The sequence below is a fragment of the Sardina pilchardus genome, chromosome 13 (genome assembly GCF_963854185.1).
Source record: "Sardina pilchardus chromosome 13, fSarPil1.1, whole genome shotgun sequence".
Classification (NCBI taxonomy): domain Eukaryota; kingdom Metazoa; phylum Chordata; class Actinopteri; order Clupeiformes; family Clupeidae; genus Sardina; species Sardina pilchardus.
This window is the reverse complement of record NC_085006.1, coordinates 14,618,041-14,642,802: the sequence shown is the minus strand read 5'-3', so window position 1 is coordinate 14,642,802 and position 24,762 is coordinate 14,618,041. Positions and strand designations below refer to the sequence as shown.

The window sequence follows — 24,762 nt, the reverse complement described above, 5'->3', positions numbered from 1 at the left end:
TGTGTGTGTGTGTCAGGGCTCTAGCCCTTTGGCTGCCATAGGCGAGAATCGAGATTGAGTTTTGCATGTGAGTTTTTTTGTTTTCGGTTTTGCCCAAAGCCTTCATATCGAAGGCTTGGTTTTGCCTAGATAGATTTTGCCCTGTCTACTTAGACCGGAAGAGCATATGAAAGCCCCACAGTCACTTCCATACACAAGAAAATGCTTTCCTATCAGGAGAGCATGCGCGTAAGAGATGAACCAAATGAACTCATACCTCATATACTTGCCCAACAAATGGCATCACACAGATGTTGTGCAAGCTAGCATAGCCTACAAGAAATGTTGGATGCTGGGCTTGAACAGATGATCAGTTGGACAGGAGTGTCTGAGACCTCGTGAATGTTAGTTGTAAGACTTCCTCAATTGATTTGATGGCATGGCATATTTTTAAAATGTATTTACACATTGAAATAGCGTTAGCAATAATTTGACGTAGCTGTCATTGGCTACCAGGAAGCACAGTAGATTTTACTAATCGCTGTCATAACGTAGTGTGTTACCTGTCTGCTCGTCTTTTTATTTGTTTTTGTTTGTAGCCTAGTTCATTTCGCCCACGAGCCATGGCTATAGGTTACTCAGCTGTAACGTTGACGTAGGTTAACCATCTTCGCTAGGAGAGTTAGCTAGTAAGCTAATTTACTTTCGCATAGGGTTACTGTAGTTCATTGACTGCAGAGTAACGTTTTCAGAATGTCAGATATTTCCATTCTTAACGTTGCGTTGATGATATCTTCACAGAGAATAAAGACGCTGAGATGTGCGCCGCACTTTATGTTCTGTCCACGGTGACGGGGTATGTGTTGACCTCCGCATTACTACTGAAATGTCCAGCTCTCTTACACCGGCGAAAGCAGGGGGCATTCCGGAGCAGGCACATATCCCATCGCGGGGGTGAGTGAAAGTGGGAGCAGTGTCTTTTTATGAATGATTGCAGAGCTTTGGATGGTTGATTGTTGTTAACAAAAGTAATTTGATTATTTTTGGTATATGTTCATTATCAGTTATATCCATGTAACTGACCATATTGGACACATTTAATTGCACACCTTTAATTCCTATTTTCAAAACAGTGCATTGGTTTACAGTGTTTTTGGCGGAGTTGAAATGAGTTGTCTTTTTTTTTTTTTAGGCTGATCATATCATTAGCCTACATGACTCATCGTTAACAACACCAATGCCAAACAAACTGAACAATCATTACAATGTGCTGTAGGCCCTACAACACAAATAATTTGAATAGGTTAGGCCTACTGCATGAGATCATTTAAGTCCCTGTAAAAATCATAGGGTAGCCTTTACCTGAACTCAGGTGGATCATGGTTTAGGGACACCAAAATGAGATTATAAAGATTATATGATAGTAATATTATCCATCAATATGCTGTGTAGTATCAGTATGAACATGTTTCAGCTCTCACTGCCTAGAGAGCATTCCTAAAGCATTATTCACACATATTTATTTAAATGTCAAGGGCCTAGTTTAGCCCAACTGTGAAATCCTGTTATACATCATGTTAAATCAGGTTTGTGTTTACAGGAGCTGGTGAAAACTTGGAGAATACAATGGCAGCATTCAGACAGTGAGTATCACATTTTGCCAACCTCTTTACTTATGAAAGAAAGTAGAACACCAGTTATTTTAAGTTGTTAAAATATAGTTATGAATATGAAATATTAGCATATGAAATCACTCTGTAAAGTAGGCTATACTAGTGCCACCCACATCACACTGTATGCAAGTCCTGAGTCCTGACTTGTTTCTACAGCAATATTGTGTGTGTGTGTGTGTGTGTGTGTGTGTGTGTGTGTGTGTGTGTGTGTGTGTGTGTGTGTGTGTGTGTGTGTGTGTGTGTGTGTGTGTGTGTGTGTGTGTGTGTGTAGGTGTGTAGGTGTGTGTGTGTGTGTGTGTGTGTGTGTAGGTGTGTGTAGGTGTTTGTGTGTGTGTGTGTGTGTAGGTGTGTGTAGGTGTGTGTGTGTGTGTGTGTCTGTGGTGTGGTGTGGTGTGGTGTGGTGTGGTGGCGGCCTATGGCCTCTATTCCTGAGCCCCACTCTGTCCTCCACTAGTCTCCTTCCCACCTTCACGTCTTTATATATTCATCAGTGCGGTACAGCTGGGCACAGACATGTTGGAGCTGGACTGTCATCTGACAAAGGACGAGGAAGTGGTGGTCTTGCACGACAGCAACCTGATGAGGTCAACAGGTGTGAGCGTTGACGTCTCCGATGTGGCCTATGTGGTGAGTGGCCAGACTGGGCAAATGCCTTCTCATTATCTGTCGTCAGGATTCACACTAGGCTTTACTGGCCCACTTTGACATTTGTCTGCTGGACAACTCTCTGACCTTCAACAAAGAAAGCAGACACTCAGTGTGTGTGTGTGTGTGTGTGTGTGTGTGTGTGTGTGTGTGTGTGTGTGTGTGTGTGTGTGTGTCTTTGTCTTTTCTCTACACAGGATATCCCTCCTTACCTCTGCAGACTTGGTGTTACCTTCCAGAAAGGTATGGATTGTTCTGAATGGTACGATGTTTAATAGGTCATGTGTTTATTTCCAAATGAGGTGTTGCTGAAGGCATGGGGTCATCAGGTGGTTGTTGAAGAGGTTTCGCACACTCAGTCAGATTGAAGATGCTACGGTGTGCACAGTTCCAAAAGACACACACAATCCATATGGAAACGGCTAGATTTTTGTGTCTTTTCATATTTGATTTGGAGTGTAAATTTCAGTTTCTAAAACGGATAGTTCCAGTCCTTGATTGTGATTGGCTGAATCGCATTTGATGCCGTTGTATCATGATATACACACACCTTGACCGCATTTCGTTCTATAGTAATGCACTAGCACAAAAATCAGAGTGGCTGTGTCTCGTTGTTGCATGGCAACCATTCATATGGAGGGAATATATTTCTTGGCGGAAGAATGATTATTTTTGAATACATTGTTACTTTTTCGTTGTTGTGCCTCTGTTTCATGAAATCTTGCTAGATCGACGTAGTAACCGTTTTAGAAAAGCAACAAGCCACTCGAGTCCGTGCTTTATAATGTACAATGGAACAGCTAAGGGGGCTTCACGTCGTGCCTAACAACGGCCCTTAGCCGTTCGATTATACACTATACAGTATAAAGCACAGTCTCTCGGGGCTTATTGCTTAAATCTGTACCTGTACCCTGTACCTGACTGCAAAGTTTATGAATAGAATAGGCAGAATTTGAGGACATTATGCCTCTCATGAGTTTGGGGCCAATTATGTATGGATATTCATGTTCTGTAAACATTTCTGTGATAACTAAACCATGAATAAGTCTTGAGAGGTGAAGGTGGGCTCCACATGAAGTCAAGTCCAGTGCCGGGTGTGTAATTATCCTTTGTTCGAATAGAGTGTTACTGTGAGGGAGGTGACGACAAGCGTATCCCTTTGCTGAGGGAGGTCTTCGAGAACTTTCCCACCACACCTGTCAACATCGACATCAAAGTCAACAATGACACACTCATCAAGAAGGTCTGTTTTTCAACAAACCGTACTGTCCTTTCACTTGTTGGATTTTGTGCGCATATAGTATGTGAAGGCCCTATCTGAAGAGAGTATTACTGATCTGCTTTACTCTTGCAGGTCTCAGAACTGGTGGTCAAATACGATCGGGAACATCTGACTGTGTGGGGGAACTCCAACAACACAATTGTGAAGAAATGTTTCAAGGAGGTAAAGAACCAAAGTTTGTTAGTGACTTGGCAGGCTTTAAGATATGTGAACGTCTCATTGCTTCAAGATACAGTATGTGAACGTCTCATTGCTTTAAGTATGTGAACGTCTCATTGCTTTAAGATATGCAAGTGTCTCATTGCTTTAAGATGTGTGAACGTCTCATTGCTTTAAGATATGTGAACGTCTCATTGCTTTAAGAAATGTGACCATTCAAAGCGAAATCAGTCGTTTTGCGCACAACGTTATTTTGAGAAAATCAACAATAACAAACTTCCGGGTTAAAATGTTGAATTTCACGTTTTTGCATAATTCGACTGTATACAGTCTACAGTTTCATGTCGTGAACGCATTTCATGGAAAAACATACGTTTTGACTGTTAAACCCGGCGAAGATTCAACACATTTGCTGTCATTTCCGTTGTGCACACGCCGCTTAAAGGAGAATTCCGGTGTGAAATTGAGCTTAACTGTACTGAAACATGTTAAGGTGTACTCACACGTGTTGTAAGACGCACTTTCGCTCACCCCCAGCATTCCGAACTCCTCCGTTTTCAGCCTAGCTTGCAGTAGGCTTGAATCTATTAGATTAGGTATCACGTAGCCTATGCAGCTAAATTGCTATTTTTAAACCATTAAAAAGGTTCAAAGTAACTCCACACTGCACTGGTAGACTTCTGAGGGTCCTGACATTTAAAACGAGATACTTAGAACTTTGGAAGTGCACAGGAAGTTTATTAAAAAAGACTGTTTATAAACAGTCTTTTTTAATAAACTTCCTGTGCATTTCCAAAGTTCTCAGTATCTCGTTTTAAATGTCAGTACCCTCAGAAGTCTACCAATGCAGTGTGGAGTTACTTGGAACCTTTTTAATGATTTAAAAATAGCGATTTAGCTGCATAGGCTACGTAATGCCCAATCTAATAGCTTCAAGCCTACTGCAAGCTAGGCTGAAAACGGAGGAGTTCGGAATGCTGGGGGTGAGCGAAGGTGCGTCTTACAACATGTGTGAGTACACCTTAGCATGTTTCGGTACAGTTAAGCTCAATTTCACACCGGAATTCTCCTTTAAAAAGGTGATTTCTTCTCTTCTGGCATATCGTGACAGGAGAACCATGTCAACTTTGGATGCGGTTATCTTAGCGATAGTTTGTGTAATACCCTCGATATACATATCGTTGGAAAGCTTAGTTTATGGCCGTTCACGTGAGCACAATAACTTCATTTAGTAAATTTTACCAAAACGACTGGTTCCGCTCTACAGGGTCACAAATGTGAACGTCTCATTGCTTTACGGTGTGTGAACGTCTCATTGCTTTAAGGTGTGTGAGCGTCTCATTGTCTCCTATGGTGTTAGAATCCACAGATCCCAGTGCTGTTCAGCATGCCCAGAGTGCTCCTCCTGGTGGGGCTCTTCTACACCGGCCTACTGCCCTTCTTCCCGCTCAAGGAGCAGTTCCTGGAAATCCCCATGCCTTCCATCATCACCAAGTGAGCAGCCATTCGCACCCAGCCACTCGGATAATTAGGACCTTCTTAATAATGCATCAGCTTTTAGTCGTGAGTTTCTGTAACAGTCCCTTTGGCTTGCGATGGCACAGAGCCACTTGTAGACGCAGGCACTACCCCGTGACATTTAAGTGTGAAGAACTTCGTTGAAGTCTCGTGCTGCACTAGAGCCGAAACAGCTGACAAGTCTTCTGCTGATTGTGGTCTTGTCTGTGGATGGGTTAACAAAACTGGTTTCAACCAGAACATATTTGCAGATGTTTGTAAAGTTAGTACCTTTTGAAAAAGCTTCACTGAATTCACTGACAAACCATAGCTTCACTACTAAGTCTAATTAGACCTCTTGCCGGTGCCATAAACTACCAGTTAGCTTGTTGAGCAACATATTACCACAAAGTTCATGTTATAATTCACTCGACATGGAAAATTCATGTTCCATTTCAACAGAGATGGAGTCTCAACATGAGATAACAGCAGTGATTTCTTGCAGATATGATAGCTATGATAGGTGACTATTAGGTACAATTTTACATTTTATTTCACCTTACTATAACTTTGACAGCCCTTCTGAGAATACATCATAATATATACAGTCAGACGGGTGATCTTGCATGTTTCATACGAAACAATGACTAGGACATACAGTAGTCCATGGCAAATTCAATACTCTGCCTTTGCATTATTTAAACTGTACCACATCAGTCCAATTTAAGAGATGTCATATCAGCTGTCTGACTTGTTGTTAGTCAGGTTGCATGTGTAATGATTTGACATCAGTGGGACTAATATTTTACTGTTCAATTAAATGCTAATTAAGCTTGTTTCACCCATAGGTTAAAGGACCCCTCTAGAATGGCTAGGAGCCAGCGTGTGTTGACTTGGCTTGCTGACACGTAAGTCTGAAATGTTATGACGACTAAAGCCTACAGTACCTTACACTGTCACTGACAAGATTTGGGAAAGATTCTTGAAAGATTGTAGTCTTTCAACTAATGCCCCTCATTCAAGCTTTACTCGAAAGACTACAATCTTTCAAGAATCTTTCCCGAATCTTGTCAGTGTAAGGAAGGCTTAAGCTGCTTTAACTGTTTTCCTTCCTAAGGCTACCTTTTCACCTTGTTTTCATGCTTGAGATGATATGAGACATATTCACTGGTCTTTTTCAGGCTTCTGATGAGAAAAGCACTGTTTGATCATTTAACTGCCAGAGGAATACAAGTAAGCACATACAGTATTTGTCCCTACTTTACCACTGTTTATATTACTGCAATGGGTGTCAAGAGTTGGGAGGATGAGATTTAAGGACATCCTTAAGACATTACTTGGTGTCAGAGGTCTCAGCAATTTCCCACAGACTTTTGTCTGTACCTTTTTAATGCCTAAACAATAACACATCCCTTAATTCATTCGAAGAAGTAAAAACTTCTGTGAACTGGAACTACCTCTTCAGATTAACCTCAATCTGCTCATGGTGTGCGTGTGTGCGTGCGTGCATGCATCATAAATTCAAGTGCAATAAGAGCTATTGTTATCATCTTGTGTCCTCATTGTCAAATGTAAATGTAAAATGAGAAAATGTAAATATCATCTGTCTTCGTTAACTCTTCAGGTGTATATTTGGGTACTGAATGATGAGGAGGATTTCCAGCGTGCCTTTGACCTTGGCGCCACTGGAATCATGACGGACTATCCAACCAAGCTAAAAGAATTCATGGAGGAGAACAGGATGAGTTTATCAAGTGGAGAGTGAGCAGTGTGTTTAGACATCCTTGTGTCCATTGAATGAGACGCATTTGGTGGGTCAAGAATGATTGATGGTGGAGAAAGTTTCACTGAGGGAGTATTTGTGTTTGTCTGTCTGTCTGTGTCTCTCTCTCTCTCTCTCTCTCTCTCTCTGTCTTTTTTTTGGAATTACACCTTTATCTATCAATTTTTCATGTTTACCTCATGTCTTACCAGTGCAGTACTGTAGGTATAGTAGACGACTAATTGTCAACCATTCAAAGGGCCCATTGTTGTGGAAACCATGTGTCTGTGTGTGGAAAATGTAATGACACTAAGAAACAGGAATAGACCAAACATTCCAGTGTTTCATTTATAACACTAATTTAGCCAAGAACCTCTGTCATTAAAACAACACAAATTAGCAAGAATGGTTTTAGGATGGCAACAGATTTTCCCTTGTAGTATTTACACATCATAAAATGTATTGAGATCTGTGTATTTTCAGCTGTGGCAAAGGCAGCTTATTTCAGGCCTTATTTTGAGGTCATAAACTCTGCCAAAACTACATTTATTTTCCTTATTGTTCTTTAAAACTTAGATTTGATATAAAACTGCAAATATCACTGTCTTAATGAAAGTAGAAAAAATTAATGAATGTCCACTTAAAAGATGTCTTCTTGTGTGAAGGGAATCAGTTTGTTTCAATGATGTAATGATATTGCTTTAGCTAGTTTGCAGACTCTATCTGTGAGATGCCAGTGCTGTTTACAGCATAAGGCATCTAAACTTTAGGTCTCTTGAGCAACATTTAAGTATTTCAATCACCTGCCACCTTAAAGCTACAATCCACACAGCAGCACCGTCTAGAGCCTTTTAATTTTATTTGTACAATGAACAACATATCAGAGGAGTAATTAGTAAACCAGAACTGATCATGGTTCCTGCCGCAGGGCATTAAACCTTAATCATGCTGTGGCTTTCAGTGTACTGCACCACTGCCACCACTGACACCCCCCCCCTTTCTTTCCCCTGGAGGACTGTGGTGGTGGATGTCCCATCTTGGGGCATCTTGTTAGTTGTGGCTGAATGTATTGTTATGGAACAGTAAAGTAGGGTTCAGACCAAAGATTCCCGACGAGACGAGACGAGCCGCGACGTTCTAAAATCTTGCGACTGCGACTCAACATGTTTAATGCTCTGCAACGTCTACGTGTCTACGTGCAACTTCTAATTCACACCGCTGCAACTCAGTCTCGTCGCGTCGGGAATCTTAGGTGTGAATTTGGCTTAAGACTGTTCTTGTTAAATGTGTTCTGAATGTGGCAATTCCATTTCAGGAAAAAAAAGGAATTATTTACCACTGGGCTGTTTTTATTAAGATTTGCACAAGGTTGTAAGGTGTCGTTTGGATGATTAAGTATGTATATTTGACATCAGCACAACGTCTTTTAGTTTTCATTATTTTTTCATTGTTAATGGATACTATTATACATGTTATCATACACTGGTGAGTTGGACAAGTTCTTTTAAACAAGGTTTTGTTGATTATGTACTATTTATGCATGGATTTCTTTGCAACAAAGGGCTGTTAAAAAGCACATAGAAATGATAGTAGGCCATCAATATGAAGAGATTTCTCCCCTGTTTAAGTTTTTCCGTAACATAAGTCATTGTAACTCTTATGGTTTAGTCATTTGAGACTTCACAGGTTTGTCTGTCTGTGTTATCAGTGTTAAAAAAGAGAAAAACTCCCACACAGATAGATGTTGAGTGGCTTTTCAATCACAATGAGAATGTGTGGGAAAAATGCAATATTATAAACTGCTAAAACACAGATGTAGTTTTCCATGTCAGTCTGGATGTTTTGTAACATGGGCATTGTGTTTCACTCCTGTCTTCTTCAAATAATGTACCTTGTTGCTGTTAGTTGTCTGAATTTTACGAATAGTGATTCGTTTTCTGTGTATTTCTGTTTAATAAATTATTTTTGAGATCACACCTGCCTGGCTATTAGTCACATGTCCATGTGGTAAAATTATTATTATTATTATTAATAATAATAATAATAATAATAATAATAATTGCATCAGCAGTATCCTCGTGTATGCTTATTTCTCCTAAGAATATTGTATGTATTTTGAAATTTGAACTGTCCTTCTTTTCAGTGGAAGTGATTGTCAGATACGGCCTACCTCAGGTCGCTATAGACGAATCCGGCGCTGCATTCTCTATGACGCCATCTGGTGGCAGCGCCATTACTGCGGTTAAGCTACAGCAGCCACGACCGCAGCTCGTAGCGATACATTTGCTAACGTTTACCCGTGGAATGGAGTAAATCGTCTTTTTTCCCTTCGTTTTTTGGCTTACGATGTCGGGAAGAGCATGTTGTGTGTTCGGCTGTTACAACAGCAGTGGGAAAATACAGATATGGAACAAAATATATTAAGTTACACAGCTCCTGTGTAAAACCATAACCACATAATACACAGATGTCTAGGGCGAGCTGAGGACCAAACTGTTCATCAGAAGTGGATTGTAAACATCAACCGAAAGGACATTGAGGACAAACATATCATGGTAAGTTTTGTTTAATAGGGTTGATCTTAAATCTTGCCAGTTTGCCTCAACTAGCATGCTGTTGTCTTGCATGGCGAAACATCAGCTAGGCTACACGGTGTGTTCTGTTGGTGACATGGTAGCCTACTTTATATTTGACGTAGAAGCAAAACTGTAAAGTTAGGTAAGTGCTAGGAATTTCGGTAGTCGCCAGAATAATTACCTCCATTAACTAAAAGGCACTATTGAAAAATTATTCGGGCAGCCATCAAATCAACGTGATATCGGCATTACAAACAGAAAACGTATGATGGAGTCAGGGGCAAGCGATACTAGTAGCAAGATTGATTTCCTTCTTTGGTAATGTTAACCATGAAAACATCAGCCTATTTGGAAAGATCTGACAGTTTTTGGGTAGCACTCACATTTAAAATTCACTTGGATATTTGATGTAGATGTTGTGTAAAAATGTTCATGATTGTTGTTGGGTTAAATTTGTTGTGCTGAGTTATAGTCTACATTAAGTCAATTTCCTTTTCTCTTTTGTTGTATTTCATCAGGGGTCAATGCCATGGAGGAGCACCTCCCAAAAGATGTCTTCAGCCCTTACAAGAGCATCATGTGCTGAACCTGAAGTTATACTGAATCTGATGGGTGAATGTCAGTAATTTGGAAAATAAGCCTCTGCAGAAGTGTAATGCTGGCATCCAGTGAGCAGATACTGCAGACCACAACTAGTTTTAAGTCAACATAAGACTGACACAAACTGATCAGGCCATATATGATTTGATGACAAAGACTCAAAATTTACATAGGCTTGCTTGGGCATTGACCGTTTTTGGCAACTTTTGTACGCCATTATTGCTTTTCACTCACAATAAGGTCCATCAAGTTAGCTGTCCCTGAATAGCTGTTGCTCATGAGGCTCCGTCCATACTTCCACACAGGATTTTGTTGATAAATCTATACTTACCTTTTGAATCCCTACTGTTTAGTGTATATTTTTACCCATACTAAAACACAGGGATTTGTTCATTAATCTGTTCTTACCTTTGAATAACTACTGTTTAGTGTGTCTTTTTTACACATACTTCCATACAGGGATTTATTGATTAATCTATAGGCTACCTCCCTTTTCAACTGTTACGTGTTGTGTACTTTTTTGGCCCTACTGTACAGCCTATCCACACTATACATTTATTTTTGAATCATTACTTTAAATTTGAGCCATTACTGTTGATATCCTGTCTAAATACTTTCCACAGAGACTGACCTGGTCCAGTCTATTTTACTTCAGCCTATAAGCTGGGCTGGCATATTTTGAACCTTCTCATATGGCCAATACAAACTTTTCTCATCTGTAGTCCCTCGTTTGTGGAACGCACTGCCTGTTCCTACTATAGCAGGGACATCCCTCGCCATCTTCAAAAAAATGTCTGAAAACCCAGGTCTTTAGAGAACATATCTCATAGCACTACGACAGACAATTGCACTCATTGATGTACTTACTACACTCGTTGATGCACTTATTGTGTTTTTTTTTTTTTTTATTGTTGTTAGAATTGCTCTTAAAAGCTTTAAAAGTTTTTACCCTGTTGTAAGTCGCTTTGGCTAAAAAGCATCTGCCAAATATAATGTAATAGGGTCTATTATTTTGCATTGTCATATTGTAATAATAATAATAATATAACAACAATTTGTATGTGTGATACATGTATTGTATAAATTAAATGAAGTGACTTTGTCAAGTTCAAATAAACTGTAATCAATACATCAACAACTGTTCTTTATTCCATTGTGCACAAGTTCCAAGAACATGATGATGTGTCCTCTTGTAAGGGCTGAAGACATCTTTTGGGAGGTGCTCTTCCAGATGACATTGACCCCTGATAAAACACATCAAAAGAGAAAAGGAAATTGACTTCCATATGTAGACTACAAATTAAACCTAAAAACAATAATGAACATTTTTACACATAGGCCTAGGCTACATCAAATATCCAAGTGAGTTTTAGATGTGAGTGCTACCCAAAAACTGTTTATTAAGCTACAAAAGGCTATTACGGAGGAAAACGCACAAAGATTTTCCCAAATAGATGTTTTCATGGTTAACCTTACAAAGAAGGAAAGCAATCATGCAACTAGCATAGTGTCACCTGCCCCCGAACTCTAGCCTATCATGCGTTTTCTGTCCGACCATACTTTGATGGCCATGTTGCACAAACGTTAGTAGTTCAAGCGAATAATTCTTCACTAGTGCCATTTAGTTGACGGAGATAATTATTCTGGCGACAACTAAGTTCCTACATAACTTTACAGTTTTGCTACGTCAGATATTTGGTAGCCTACCATGTTAACCCACCAACATAGGCCTACATCGTTAAAATTAGCTGATGTTTAGCCATGCAAGACTAGACAACAGCATGCTTGTCATCGTGGCAACTGGCAAGCTTTAAGATTAATACTGTTAAATAAAACTTACCGTGATATGTTTGTTTGGAAGTCCTTTCTCCACTTCTGACGAAGAGCTTGGTCCTGGACTCGCCCTAGAAATCTGTTCCTGGTTTTACACAAGAGCAGGCTGTGTACGGCGGGTGAATTTATATTTTGTTTCATATCTGTATTTTCCCACTGCTGTTGTAACAGCCGAACACACAACATGCTCTTCCCGACATCGTAAGCCAAAAAACGAAGGAAAAAAGACGATTTACTCCATTCCACGGGTAAACGTTAGCAAATGTATCGCTACGGGCTGCGGTCGTGGCTGCGGTAGCTTAACCGCAGTAATGGCGCTGCCACCAGATGGCGTCATAGAGAATGCAGCGCCGGATTCGTCTATATCCTCTGCTAAAAGGTGAAGATTCCAAATGACATTGGTTACATTATGTGATACATTTCGCGTTTTCACTTTTGTTGGTAACATACCCTAATAGACGCCAGAGGGCGCCATGCTCCATCAGTGGAACTTGCCAAAAAATCCAAACCTTTTCCATTACTATCATTCAGAACCATCACATTAGGTACTAGGCCTTTTACGTTTTATGTAAAGTTTAAAGAATGCAGGTAGTGTCGTATCGTGATCAATACTAAATAATGGATGTAATTTTCTCCAGCTTGTTTTAATCGTCTTCGATAAACTGAAATATTATTTGGGGAATTCAGTTGGACAAACCAGACCTATTCATTACTTTTTGACGCATTTTTCCACGACTGAGCAGCTAGGCTACCTCGTCACACCGATATTGGATATTTTATATTTTGACACCATCTGTCATACAATAGCCATACTGTTTTGCAGTAGTTTTTTCCTACTGAAATTATACTCCTTAATATAGCGTTTGGTCTATTTCGAAAATATTGTGGGCTGTGTGTTGATGTCTGCTGCAGCTCACGTTCTCCTCAAACTGAATCGCAGCTGCAGGTAGATAACTGTACGCTTTACTATTGGACGTTTGTGTTTTCTCTTGACCAATGAGGGCAATGTTGCTATGCACTGTCGTTTTATTGGTTGGTGGAAACAGCTGTCACTTTGACTTCATGCGAAGTACAGTGTGATTCTGCATGATTGCATCAAACTGAGTTGATACATCGCGCCTCAAAATACCACGTCTGCGACCGACTTGAGAACGTGATTAAAGGAAATTTTCCTCGGGAGGAATGAAAAGGATTTGCCCTGAATAAGTTCGTCCGGGAGGAAGAAGTGGCGCGATCATCCTGTTTATATTTTTTCCCCTCTTCAAAGGTAATACCCGATTATAGAACTTAAAGTTGTTTTGCACGGAGCCTACAAATAAACCGTTTCGTGGGACAATGTCTTGCTGCATCATCACATTGCCGTCATGAGTTGATTTGTGCATGAAACTGAGTGTAATAAAATTGTGTGCTAGTAGTCGGCAGCAGTAACAGTAGATACAAACGAGTTGTTTTGTTGAATCCATGGGATGGATGGCGAGGTCCGCAGTGGGTCTGCTTGTTATTACACCGTTTCTAACGTTGCGCGCGTGGCGTGATCTTGCGCCACCAGCAGCAGCAACAGGGAGACGCATCCTTACCGCTGCGGATGGCGCATCGGCCGTGTTGTTTATTTTGCCGTCATCAGCTATCTCGCTTAAACTTACCAACATACGTAACGATGTTTCTGATCCTATTTAGTGGGTTACATTTTGGTAGCCCTCTTTGTATAAGAGAGTTGCATTAACGACGTGCCCCTGGCAATACCTCCCCCTGTGTCTGCGTCATGTTTATTTTTGTTGTGGATGGTGCGCGTTTGGACTTGACAGTCGGTCATGTGGCATGCTTTCAGCGTAAAATCTGTGATCAGGTTGTTGTGAGAAATATATGTGTCCTTATCAGGAGTTATCTTAGTCTATTGCAACTTACAGCAGTTGTGTTGTAGGATACTGTAACACTTCGCAACATGCTTTCAATGTTATGAACAGTTACAGTGCATAACCGTACTGATATCGATTTGGAATCAGCCCTCAGTGTGGGAGGGGAGCGTCACAAATCATTTTGTTCTGGACAAACTGACTTCAACACTTGCGTGAGCATGCCTCTTGACACAGACATTTTCCCATTGCTTGTCCAGTCATGAACTGACCACTGAAATATCACCAGCTCCATCATATCACAATGTTTGACATGTTCTGTGTTTAAGTGTGTTGTCTGGACAACTCTGAACTCTGATAGTCTCTTGGCCACAGTGGTTCGGATTCCATCCACAGTGTGGCTGGATTGATGGACTGTGCCCTTTTTGTGCCATCTGTGCACTGCAATGTCTAAAACGCTGGCCTACATACAGGCCTGATCATATACACGCTGTCGCCGCTGCATCTGACCTGGTTCACCACAAATAGATTATACACTCAGACACACCAGCGCATGTAGGCCAGACAAAATAATGGAGGAAAAAAACATCTCACATGCACAGCGAGACCGAGAAATTGTTTGATCACGTCAGTTGCTCAAGACGAGACTCCACGCTCACACGAGGCATGTGGTTGGCAGTGCCTGGGGAATATTGTTTGTATATCAGCAGATGCTACAACCACAATGGAGTCATGATATACAGACCACTTCCAGACATCCTGAAAACTCAGTGACATTTACTGAAGCATTACAAAGCTAATGGTTGCATTCAAGACAGCACTTGTGTGGGGACTGCCATCATTGTTGGGTTTTTTTGCCTTGCGCTCACCCACATGGACTGTCACTTCCTATTTTGGAAGCACTCGGCGTTCGTGAACATCTGTATTAGCAATAGGATGTGGAAGTGTTGTTGAGCCTCCTGGGCAGTTGCGCAATCCGCTTTTCTTGAAGAGAGTGCACCCCTTCCAAAATGAAACACTGAAAAACAACTTCATGGGTGGGGATGAGGAGGGGGGTATTTTTTCCAGTCATGTGGAATTTACTTTTATTGACTGGTTTGAGGAGGTTACAGCTGTTTTTGGTATTGAGGTAATTCTGGTTCGGCTAGAATTCTGTTCCTGATGTTTATGTTTTTTTTTGGGGGGGGGGGGTTCTGACCGGAAGTCACCACATTCCCACTTCAGTTAGTTGCCTCATGTTGATGTGTTTATGAAGCGTTCACCCAATAGAGAGAGTGCTCCACAATGCTTCAGCTGTAGGATCTGCCAACACCAGCCAGCTGTGGGTGTTGCACTGCCCACAAAACAGTTTCAGTCTCGAGGACAGATCAGAGCCCAACACAAGGACACTCACTCCTTGCTGTCTCTGTTTCCATCCCTCCCTCCCTCCCTCACTCACTCACTCTCTCCCCCTTCTCATCTTTATCCCTCTGTCTCATTCTCTCTCTATCCCTCTTTCATCCCTCATCAACTCCCACCCCCTCATCCCATCCTCCCCGGGCCTTTTTTTTTATCAACAACTCTCTCTCTCTGTCTCTCTCTCTCTTCCCCTCATTCTCTTTCCCCTTCTTTCCCCCTCTCTCCCCCTTCCTCTCTCTGCTGTGGCTGTAGTTGCTATTATCACCGTCAGCAGTGGTGGCGGCAGCAGCAGCAGCAGCAGCAGTAGCAGCAGCAGCAGCAACGGCGCCTGGTTATGTAAGAAAGGTTGTTTGGAGACACAGGAGCCTTGAATGGAGCACGGGGTGCTGCGGCACACAGCCTCGCCCGTCACAGCTGCAGCAGAGAGCGCATCAGACATCTCCCCACCCCACACACCTCCCACACACACAGCCCCCCCCCCCCCCCTTTACTGGAGGTAGACATGGGGGTGGGGGTGGGGTGTGCGCTGAAGGACGCCAGCGGTGACTAAGTGCTGGTGTTTGTGTTGGGGGCTTGGGGGGAGGGGGGGGCTGTTTGTCACCCGGAGACAAGTCACTTGGGGACGGGGCGTTGCTAGCCAGCGCTGCCCAGCGAGATGGACGTTGGGGTAGAGGAGGGGAACGGAGCAGGGCTGCTGAGAGGCAGCTCATCTGCATTGGTGTGGAGTATGTGTCTGTGTGTGTGTGTGCACTGCAAATAGTGGTTTGTTTTGCGCCAGTCTCCCTTCCTCCCACTCCCTCTGTCTCTCTCTCTGGGGAGGCAACAGGGGTAGCAGCATCCCTCCTGCTCGTCCTCTGATCATCCGGCTCGATTAGGCCCCCATGGTTTGACGTCCTCAACGTGTTGATGTTTTGCCCCCACATCAAACGTCTTAGATTAGGTACGAGATAAGCCAGTGCCGTTTATGTAATGCAGTTGCATCACACGCTGTCATTCATTAAAATAAGTCCCCACTGTGATAACAAATATCACACCAACTTGAAGCCTGCGTTGTTTCCCGTATCATCACCACGGAGCGCTTGTAAAACACTGAAACCCTCAGCAGCATTCCTGCCACACCTATCCTGCCAGGCATGCCCAAACCCTCTCCGACGGTCAGGATGGCTTGGACACGTCCACGTCGACCACTCCCTGTGCCCGCTGCTGCCCTGCCCTGCTCTTCCTGCCAGCACCCATCCCAGGCCGCACCGCGCCATTGGAATTCCCCCCCCCCCCCCCCCCTCCCCCCCAGTGGATTCGTGCTCCAGCACTCGCGTCACTTGATTTATTTATTAATTTAGTCCCTAATTAAATGTGCCACCACCGCGCTGACACAGATAGCCGTGCTATCCGCAGTTCACGGGCACATTTGGCATTGATTTGGGGCTGTGTGATTGCTCGCCCAGGGCTGGCAGTAGAGCAGTGTTATGGGTCAGGGCGCTGATTAGATGGGGCTTTTGTGATGATGGGAGTCAGGAGGATAAGCTGCTGGACATACTGTTTGGTCTAGGCTACTGCTGCTGCTGCTGCTGCTGCTGTTTGGTCTAGGCTACTGCTGCTGCTGCTGCTGCTGCTGTTTGGTCTAGGCTACTGCTGCTGCTGCTGCTGCTGCTGTTTGGTCTAGGCTACTGCTGCTGCTGCTGCTGCTGCTGTTTGGTCTAGGCTACTGCTGCTGCTGCTGCTGCTGCTGCTGCTACTGCTGCTGCTGCTGCTCTGTCCCACCTATCAGTGTACTGTGTTACGTCTGTGAAATCTGAGACAAATGCTGAAGGCCAAAATATTGATCCAGGGAAGGAGCCTGTTTTGCCATTTAAGAGTTGCCATCTTTTCTCTCTCTCTCTCTCTCTCTCTCTCTCACTCACTCTCTCTCTCTCTCTCTCTTCTCTCTCTCCCTCTCTCTCAAAAGGATGACTTCATCTTTCGATTTGCTTGGTCTAAGTTAAATCTTGGGGGAAAAAATCATGTCTAATTGAGTTGGGAGCGCAGGTTAATGCAATTTCAGACGATATACTTAGGACAGGTACGTTGGCAGGGTCCAGTAGTACTCGTGGCATGGCATGGATCCTATTTACACTTCTGCTAAATCAGCTCATCCTTCAGGACTCATCGAGAGAAAGACCTTCAACTCATAGGGCTCTGTCAGATGCCTGCATCACTTTGAACCCGACCCAGGACAAACCATTGATTTTCCTCCATTGAGACTTGGCTTCCTGGTTATAACTATACGTGTTAAGATTGCATGGAAGGATATGTCTGTTTTTCGATGTCCATGTATTTGTGTGAGTGAGAGTACTGTAAGTGAAACCTTTGCCATTACCTCTGGATATCCTACAGTACATGTGACACATTAGTTGTAACTTTAAACTACCAGACAAATTCTGGCAGCACGTTTGACCTGGTACTTTTTACAGACAACCAAAAATACTCACGCTACTCTTAGTGCTGCAAAGAGGTTCAGTGGGGTGAGAGCAGGTCGCTTGGCTTGAGTTTTTACAAGACTTTGTGTGTGTGCGCGCGCGTGTGTGTGTGTGTCTGTGTGTGTGTGTCTGTGTGTGTGTGTGTGTGTGGGGTGGCCTGCGGCCACTCAGTGCTTCCTTTATGCTCGTGCCCCACGTCTTTGGCTGGCAAACAATGGACAGACAGACACTAGCGCAGCCGTTGCGCTCATGCCACCCGGGCCCTTAAAAGCCCTGGCCTCAGCTGCCCTTTCCACTGTCCGTGAGCCGCACTCCCACACACTCCACTCCAAAAGTGCAACAGGGCCAGAGAGAGAGAGAGAGAGAGCGAGACGAGAGGTGTGTCGTCCCACCAATGGGAAGCCCTTGGTTCCACACCCAGTGCATGGTAGTCATGAGCTGCTGGCTTTAGGAGGGTTTGTTAAGGACAAAAGGCTCTTTGCAAGCATGCGTCCACAGCCTCCCACACCGCGGAACCGTTGGGAGTCTCCTCCAAGTCACTGTCTCAGAGTTGGAAGTGTGTATTTGCGGACTGGTTCTGTTACAGCAGTAAAATGGTTGTCGGGAGTTGGAGATAACAAGCAGATCTTTGACAAAAAAAAATAAAAGAGGACACAGACTTTGTCTGAGGACAATGGTTTCTCTGGGGACTGAATCAGCTTGATTTAAGCTTGTGTGGTCTGTCTCCTTCACTTAGTCTTTGTCTTTCTTCTCTTTTGCTGGCTCTGGCTGTCTGGCTGACTGTGTGTGTATGCGTGTATGTGTGCGTGTGTGTGTGTGTGTGTGTGTGTGTGTGTGTGTGTGTGTGTGTGTGTGTGTGTGTGTGTGTGTGTGTGTGTGTGTGTGTGTGTGTGTGTGTTTACGTGTGTGTACGTGTGTGTGTGTGTGTACGTGTGTGTGTGTATACATGTGTGTGTGTGTGTGTGTGTGTGGACAGGTGTGTGCCTCCTGCCCCTCCCCCACCACGGCCCTCACCTGTGTGTTGCGGTGCTTCCCCTGCGAGCCGACCTGGGCCGGCAGCCCCTTCCTGCACCGCCCGCCGACCCCGCCCATGGTCACTATGACGCGCTCCAAAACCTTCCAGGCCTACCTGCCCAGCTGCCACCGCACCTACAGCTGCATCCACTGCCGAGCACACCTGGCCAACCATGATGAGCTCATCTCCAAGGTAACGGTTGCCCCGCCGACACACACATGCCTTTCACTCTCCCATGGCAACAAACAGCTCCCCACTATATTCCTGTTAGCATGCACAAAAATAGAGGGAGGGGAGATTGATTAAAAGTGAAAGAAAGTGTCAGAAAAAGTTGAAACAAAAAAAGAAAAGGTGAAAAGTGAGACCCTCATTGAGGGGAGACAAGAGGACATATACTGGAATGATTTAGTGGCCGTTACCAGTCTGTCTTTCTCATAGGTTTTCTGTCTCGTTTCTCTCTAGTCCTTTCAAGGAAGTCAAGGTAGAGCTTATCTGTTCAACTCAGTGTAAGTATCTCCTTTGGTCACTGAGAAATATCCTTTTCAGTGCCCCCACAACCAAAGACTAAATCACGGTGCCCAATATGTTGCATGGTTTAATACCACCACTTGTGACTTGTGTAGGACTCACAACTATGTATACTAATCAAATCAAGTGTTATTGAATTGGTTATACTTTCTTATTTTACATCTTGTCTTACAGCTTATATTACATTCCTCTTTTTCCTCTCTGCTTGTCTCTATTGTTCCCCATCCTCTCATTCTCCCCCTCTCTCTCATTCTCCCTCTCTCTCTCTCTCTCTCTCTCTCTCTCTCTGCAGGGTGAATGTGGGCTGTGGGCCGGCAGAGGAGAGGGTGCTGCTCACGGGGCTTCATGCTGTAGCAGACATCTACTGTGAGAACTGCAAGACCACGCTGGGATGGAAATACGTAAGCAGCCCTCTTCACCCAGCACCACCAAACACACACCCACCTCCCACACACACACACGCACACGCTCACACACACACACACACACACACACACACACACACAAACACACATGCTCCCACACACAAACACACACACCACACATGCTCACATGCACACACACACACACACACACACACACTCACGCTCACACACACACTTATTAGCAACAGTGCAAATTAAGAGTTTAATTCTAATGGAAAGATTTTACACTGGAGCAAGAGTGGTGCCCATTGTGGGGCCTAATGGGTCTGGATTTGGCAAACGAGGCTCGATGGAACGCTGGCCGATTTTCACACTCCAATGTTCTGCATCAGGGACCTCAGTTCACCCGACCAGCATGAGGAAGTCCTCCCGTTCACATGCTCTCCGAAGGACAGTTAAGCAAATAAGGCGGCCGGCTAATGTAAGCAAAGAGATAAGCCAGCTCGGACTCTGTGGCCGTCCAGTTTCGTTGTTGCGGTACTGCAAAATGGCCCGTGCTTGATGTGTATTCCCGTCGTTAAAGAAACGGTTAGAGGGTTGAGCGCCAAGTTACAGACACTGGTATTTATCAGAGATCCGGTCCTACTCGTGTGTCAGATTTACAGCCCACCTCAGGAAGCGCTGGCTCACAATGAATACACAATCAGTGTGTTATGGCGCAACCACAGTTACTCCTGGCATGAGGCAGCGGTGAGAATCGTCGCAGCTTTCGAAGGTGAAGATCAGGTCGGGTCAGACGGCAGGTATCTGCTTTCGCCGTCGGCGAGAGGTTTTTCGGGCGAGAAACCACAGCCATGGCATTTAATACACACGACCCACCGCACTCCACAAGCTGTAGGACATTCCTGCCGTGGTGTCCATTTTTAAAGTCCGAGCGGTCAGAGCGGCCTGCCAATCATTATTTTTCCCCCCGACCTTGTATCTTGTATCTATATCAGTGTTCAAGTTCAACCATTGGGAGACAGTGGATTCTTAAATAACGGAAACCATTGCTTGTGCTGGCACATGCAAAATAAAAGTGGTAGCCATTACCACCATTACCTCTTTTCCGTTTGAGAAAACCACACATGGCTAGACATGTCTGTCTTCCATTCATGTTGGCCCACATATTTATGAATAGGAGGGCCGATATTAATGTTTCCCAGGTCCTGTGTCTATGTCCAAGCTCTGGACACACACTTGACCTAGTGCACTTCTAAACTGTGACATTTAATATCGCTGCCCCCACCACCACGGCCTCCACTGTGCCAAATCCGTCCGATATAAAAAGAAAAGGATCAACAGGATATTAAGCGCCACAGAGCGAGAGTACGCAGGAAGAGCCAGAGACTTAGTGCAGAGTGCAGGCATCCTGCGCGACGCTTTGAAGACATTTCAGCTGCGTTAGAAGATGAATGCTTTCAATATCATTGCCGTGCCATCTAAAGGTTCCTGCTTCCCTCCTCCCTCCTCTCGCCACTTTTCTTTCCTCCCTCTGTCCCTTGTCTTCCCCTCACCATCTTTGGCTCTTTATCACTTCTGTGTCACACTCTGTATCTCACTCTCTCTCTCTCCCTCCCTCCCCCCTTCCCTCTCTCTCTCTCTCTCTCTCTCTCTCTCTCTCTCTCTCTCTCTCTCCTGCAGGAGCATGCCTTTGAGAGCAGTCAGAAATACAAGGAGGGGAAGTTCATCATCGAGTTGGCTCACATGATCAAGGACAACGGCTGGGATTAAAACGAGCCACGAGGAGCGTCGACGATTTGGGTGGGGAGGGAGGGGGCATAAAAAAACACAAGGGATGATGGGAGTTCTTATGGCGGATGTGTGGGTGAATGTGTGAACTTTTGGTTGTTCATTACCCCCCCCCCATGCCCTGTCCCCCCCACCTGTGTTCACCCTTCTACCCTGCCGAAAACAAACACACACACAGACACACACTTTTACTCACATTTGCACAGTACCCATCGGCGACATGGGGACAGTGAGGAGAAGATACGCAGGACGTGTGTGTGTAGGTCGAAAGCGTCGAAGGTTGCACGCGAGTTCAGGTGGGCACATGACTGTTGCAGTACCTCAGTTTACACGCAAAAACACAGATACACCCACAAACGCAGATGTACAGCTGCATCTTGAGGTTCACAATGTAGAAGCAAGCTCACACACACACACACACACACACACAAACACACACACACGCACACACTCTGAACCAGACGGACAGGACACAAACATATGAACCAAATCTGAGTGTGGGTGGGCGTTAGACGGCCCTAACGTGTACGCCACTGAGAAAGGCCAGGCTTTTGACAGGATCAGGGGCTCTGGGTTACAGAGCTGATGGGGTTTCTCTCTCAACCACTCTGTGTGTGTTTGTGAGTGTGTCTGTATGTGTGTGTGTGTGTGTGTATGTGTGTGTGTGGACGTGCTTTTCTAAGACGATTATCCCCAAATCCACCAACTGGGGCAGCCCTATGCCAGCTGTGCCACAGATGAGCTCTGGCACTGGAAGGGGCATTGCACTACAGTGCATCAGAGCATGTCAAAGGGGGGAAGGGGCATCATGAATGACAGAGAGAGAGAGAGGGATAAAGATAGATAGAGGAGGAGAGAAAGAGAGAGAGATTCCCCAAATCAGATCTCAGTGAGCCATACATAGGCAGAGAGACTCCAAGAGTGTGGTGTGACTTATGATAAATGACTTAAGTACAATGAGAATGTGGTCTTGGAAAGATGATGGAACTTCCAAATGACCCCCCGGTTTACCCTCCAGTGTCCTTTTCCCATTTCTGAGAGTCTATTAGCTCCATTGGTACCAGGTACCAGTCTTCTTGACCTCGCATCAGTTAACAGCCATGTAAATGACATTATGTGCAGTCATGAGAGTATATTTATTTTTTTGGTGTCGTGTCCAGATCCGTGTGTTGTCCAGTGGGTCTGTCGTGGCAGTTGCACCCATGACCACTGTTTTGTTACTGTAGTGGTGTCTGTAGCAGGTATTGGCGTCTGTGGGAGACACTATGGACTGACGGGAAACAGGCGAAGGTAGCGAAAATTGTGTCTGCAGCTCGGTCGATATAGTCCGTGATGATCTTAGTAAACTGTTACACTGCCTCTCTAAACCAATCTAACTTTGAAACACACCTAAATAGTAACCAACCAACCAATCAACCCAACCCCAACCTATTGACCCATTCACTTTCTTCATTCTTGCTGGAGAGTCCCTCAGTAACCAAGGCAACAGACAGTTGAGACACACAGTTCGGTGCTCTCTTGAGTCCCCTGAACACAACCAAAGAACTCACCCATCTATGGTAAGCAGACCAAAACTGAAGATCCCGCTAATGCTGGGGGGGAGGGGGCAGAGAGTTGCGGACATTCTGGTTGGAATATCTGAAAGCCAAGCTTCTGGATAGCCTTTTCTCTCTGAGATAAAAAACAATGCATTGTTTGCTTTTGTAAATGACAGATGATAATATATAAATATATAAATATATTCACATTATATATAAAGCATTATAATTTATGTTGATTGACCTCTGTGTTCAATGACATGTAAATAGCTATGTGTAATGTCTGTATTATTTATGATTATTATTTTAGCATATGCCATGCTTTCTGTGTCAGACCCCATCACTGGGTGTATGATATTTGCTACTTTTTTACTCTTTGAAAAATGTTTCAATTTTAGTGTCTTTTCTAAAGGACGAGGAGATGTTGACAGTACAATTGGAACCTCATCAAATAAAAGCAAACCCAAAATACATCTTGATTTCTCTGGAGTTTGTTCCACTGAGCTGACTAATGGGATGGCCATTCCACAAGATAAAACTGCAGCCAACTTTTATTTAGCGGATAAATGTCCTCTATTAATGTTCTCTTTCAACATTATAGGATTACGGAGCATATTTGTAATAACAATATTGTCAACAGAACAAATCAACAGAGCAATATGTCAGCAGTTTCCCCCAAAACAGTCTCACCCGGCCACTGCGAGTGTCTGTATCTTGATAACACCATTTGTCCACATTATGGGCCACAATTGGTGATTTGATGATGATAACAGAAAACAGCCCGAGGCACTGGAGATCCTCCCCGTCTCCGAGCCAGAGATCTTATCACTGGGGTGGCCGTGGCACATGGCCTCCTGTCCTGCTCACAGAGACGTTCGGAGGAGATGACTCATGCCCGCCCGGTCTGCGGGGGTGCAGTTGTTGGAGAGACGACTACTCTACGGCTCTCAGTGCAGAGGTGTGTCACTACGGATGAGTGTGATCATTAAGGTGGTGTTGTGTTGACAGCGTTAGTCTATAGGCCTGTGCCAAGATTATGTACTGTATGTTTGAATATGCATCACATGCTAAAGCTTGGCAGTGGGGAACAGAGTGATCCTCTGTATCCCATTCCGTTCAGATCAGTCAGATAGTGGACTCTGAACCACAACAGGCCCTCATTTAGCATGTAGATCTGCAACAAGTCATGACTGGACTGTTCCAGTGTGATTTCTGGGTAAGGACAGGGGGCTGGCGAGTATGGTGGTAACCATGGTGAAGTATTAACAGCATAACTCTAGTAGTAATATATACAGCATGTGTAAAATGTTTACATAGCATAAATCTGTTACTTACTCTCTGAATGGAGAGACAGGTTGATGTATTGCCCTAATACTCCCTTTATAATAATTCATAAACTGGTTGTTACAGTAAATGAGGCAAGTCCAATAATCATTACAAAGATATATTTATTACATCCTTTACTGTCAGAAAAATATCATTGTTTTATGAACTTAAAAACAAGGAGAGAGCTGGATTGTGAGACACCAGTAATCTGATGTGTCTGTGAGCAGGCAGGAATAAATTAACACGTTCTGTAAATATTCTATGCAGAGTGATTATTGCTGCCTTCACCTCCTCTCTTCTGGTTTTCTTTTCCGGGAGTCTGTTAGCCTACCACCCCCGCACCTCTCACCCCGTCCGTCTTCAGCTGCACATGACTCTATTTGCACTTAGGGCCTGGGTCTCCTAGCAACTGGGCATCTGTCTCTCCCAGTAGCAGTGAAGGTGGCAGTGTGGGAAGAGTCTGTCGTTTGGTGTCTGAGTCTGGGA

The 24,762-nt window shown here is 44.0% G+C and overlaps 2 protein-coding genes across 4 annotated transcripts; both read left to right on the top strand.

Annotated features, from left to right (window-relative positions):
* The first annotated feature begins 264 nt into the window (after positions 1-264).
* Positions 265-8,973, top strand: gdpd1 (glycerophosphodiester phosphodiesterase domain containing 1). Of its 3 annotated transcripts, none has more exons than XM_062552759.1 (11): positions 265-390; positions 781-933; positions 1,580-1,622; positions 2,144-2,279; positions 2,495-2,540; positions 3,419-3,540; positions 3,652-3,741; positions 5,099-5,232; positions 6,084-6,143; positions 6,417-6,468; positions 6,860-8,973. In XM_062552759.1, exons 2-11 carry the CDS (start codon positions 798-800, stop codon positions 6,998-7,000), a joined length of 960 nt encoding a protein of 319 aa, XP_062408743.1. In that variant the 5' UTR covers positions 265-390; positions 781-797; the 3' UTR covers positions 7,001-8,973. The 3 variants fall into 3 exon arrangements, with proteins under 3 accessions (XP_062408743.1, XP_062408742.1, XP_062408741.1); XM_062552758.1 differs by having other exon boundaries at positions 272-383; XM_062552757.1 differs by lacking the exon at positions 265-390 and adding an exon at positions 478-668.
* Positions 8,974-13,086: 4,113 nt separating this feature from the next.
* Positions 13,087-23,415, top strand: ypel2b (yippee-like 2b). The gene is made up of 5 exons (XM_062552984.1): positions 13,087-13,273; positions 18,690-18,920; positions 19,191-19,234; positions 19,549-19,657; positions 21,305-23,415. Exons 2-5 carry the CDS (start codon positions 18,804-18,806, stop codon positions 21,392-21,394), a joined length of 360 nt encoding a protein of 119 aa, XP_062408968.1. The 5' UTR covers positions 13,087-13,273; positions 18,690-18,803; the 3' UTR covers positions 21,395-23,415.
* Positions 23,416-24,762: the final 1,347 nt, after the last annotated feature.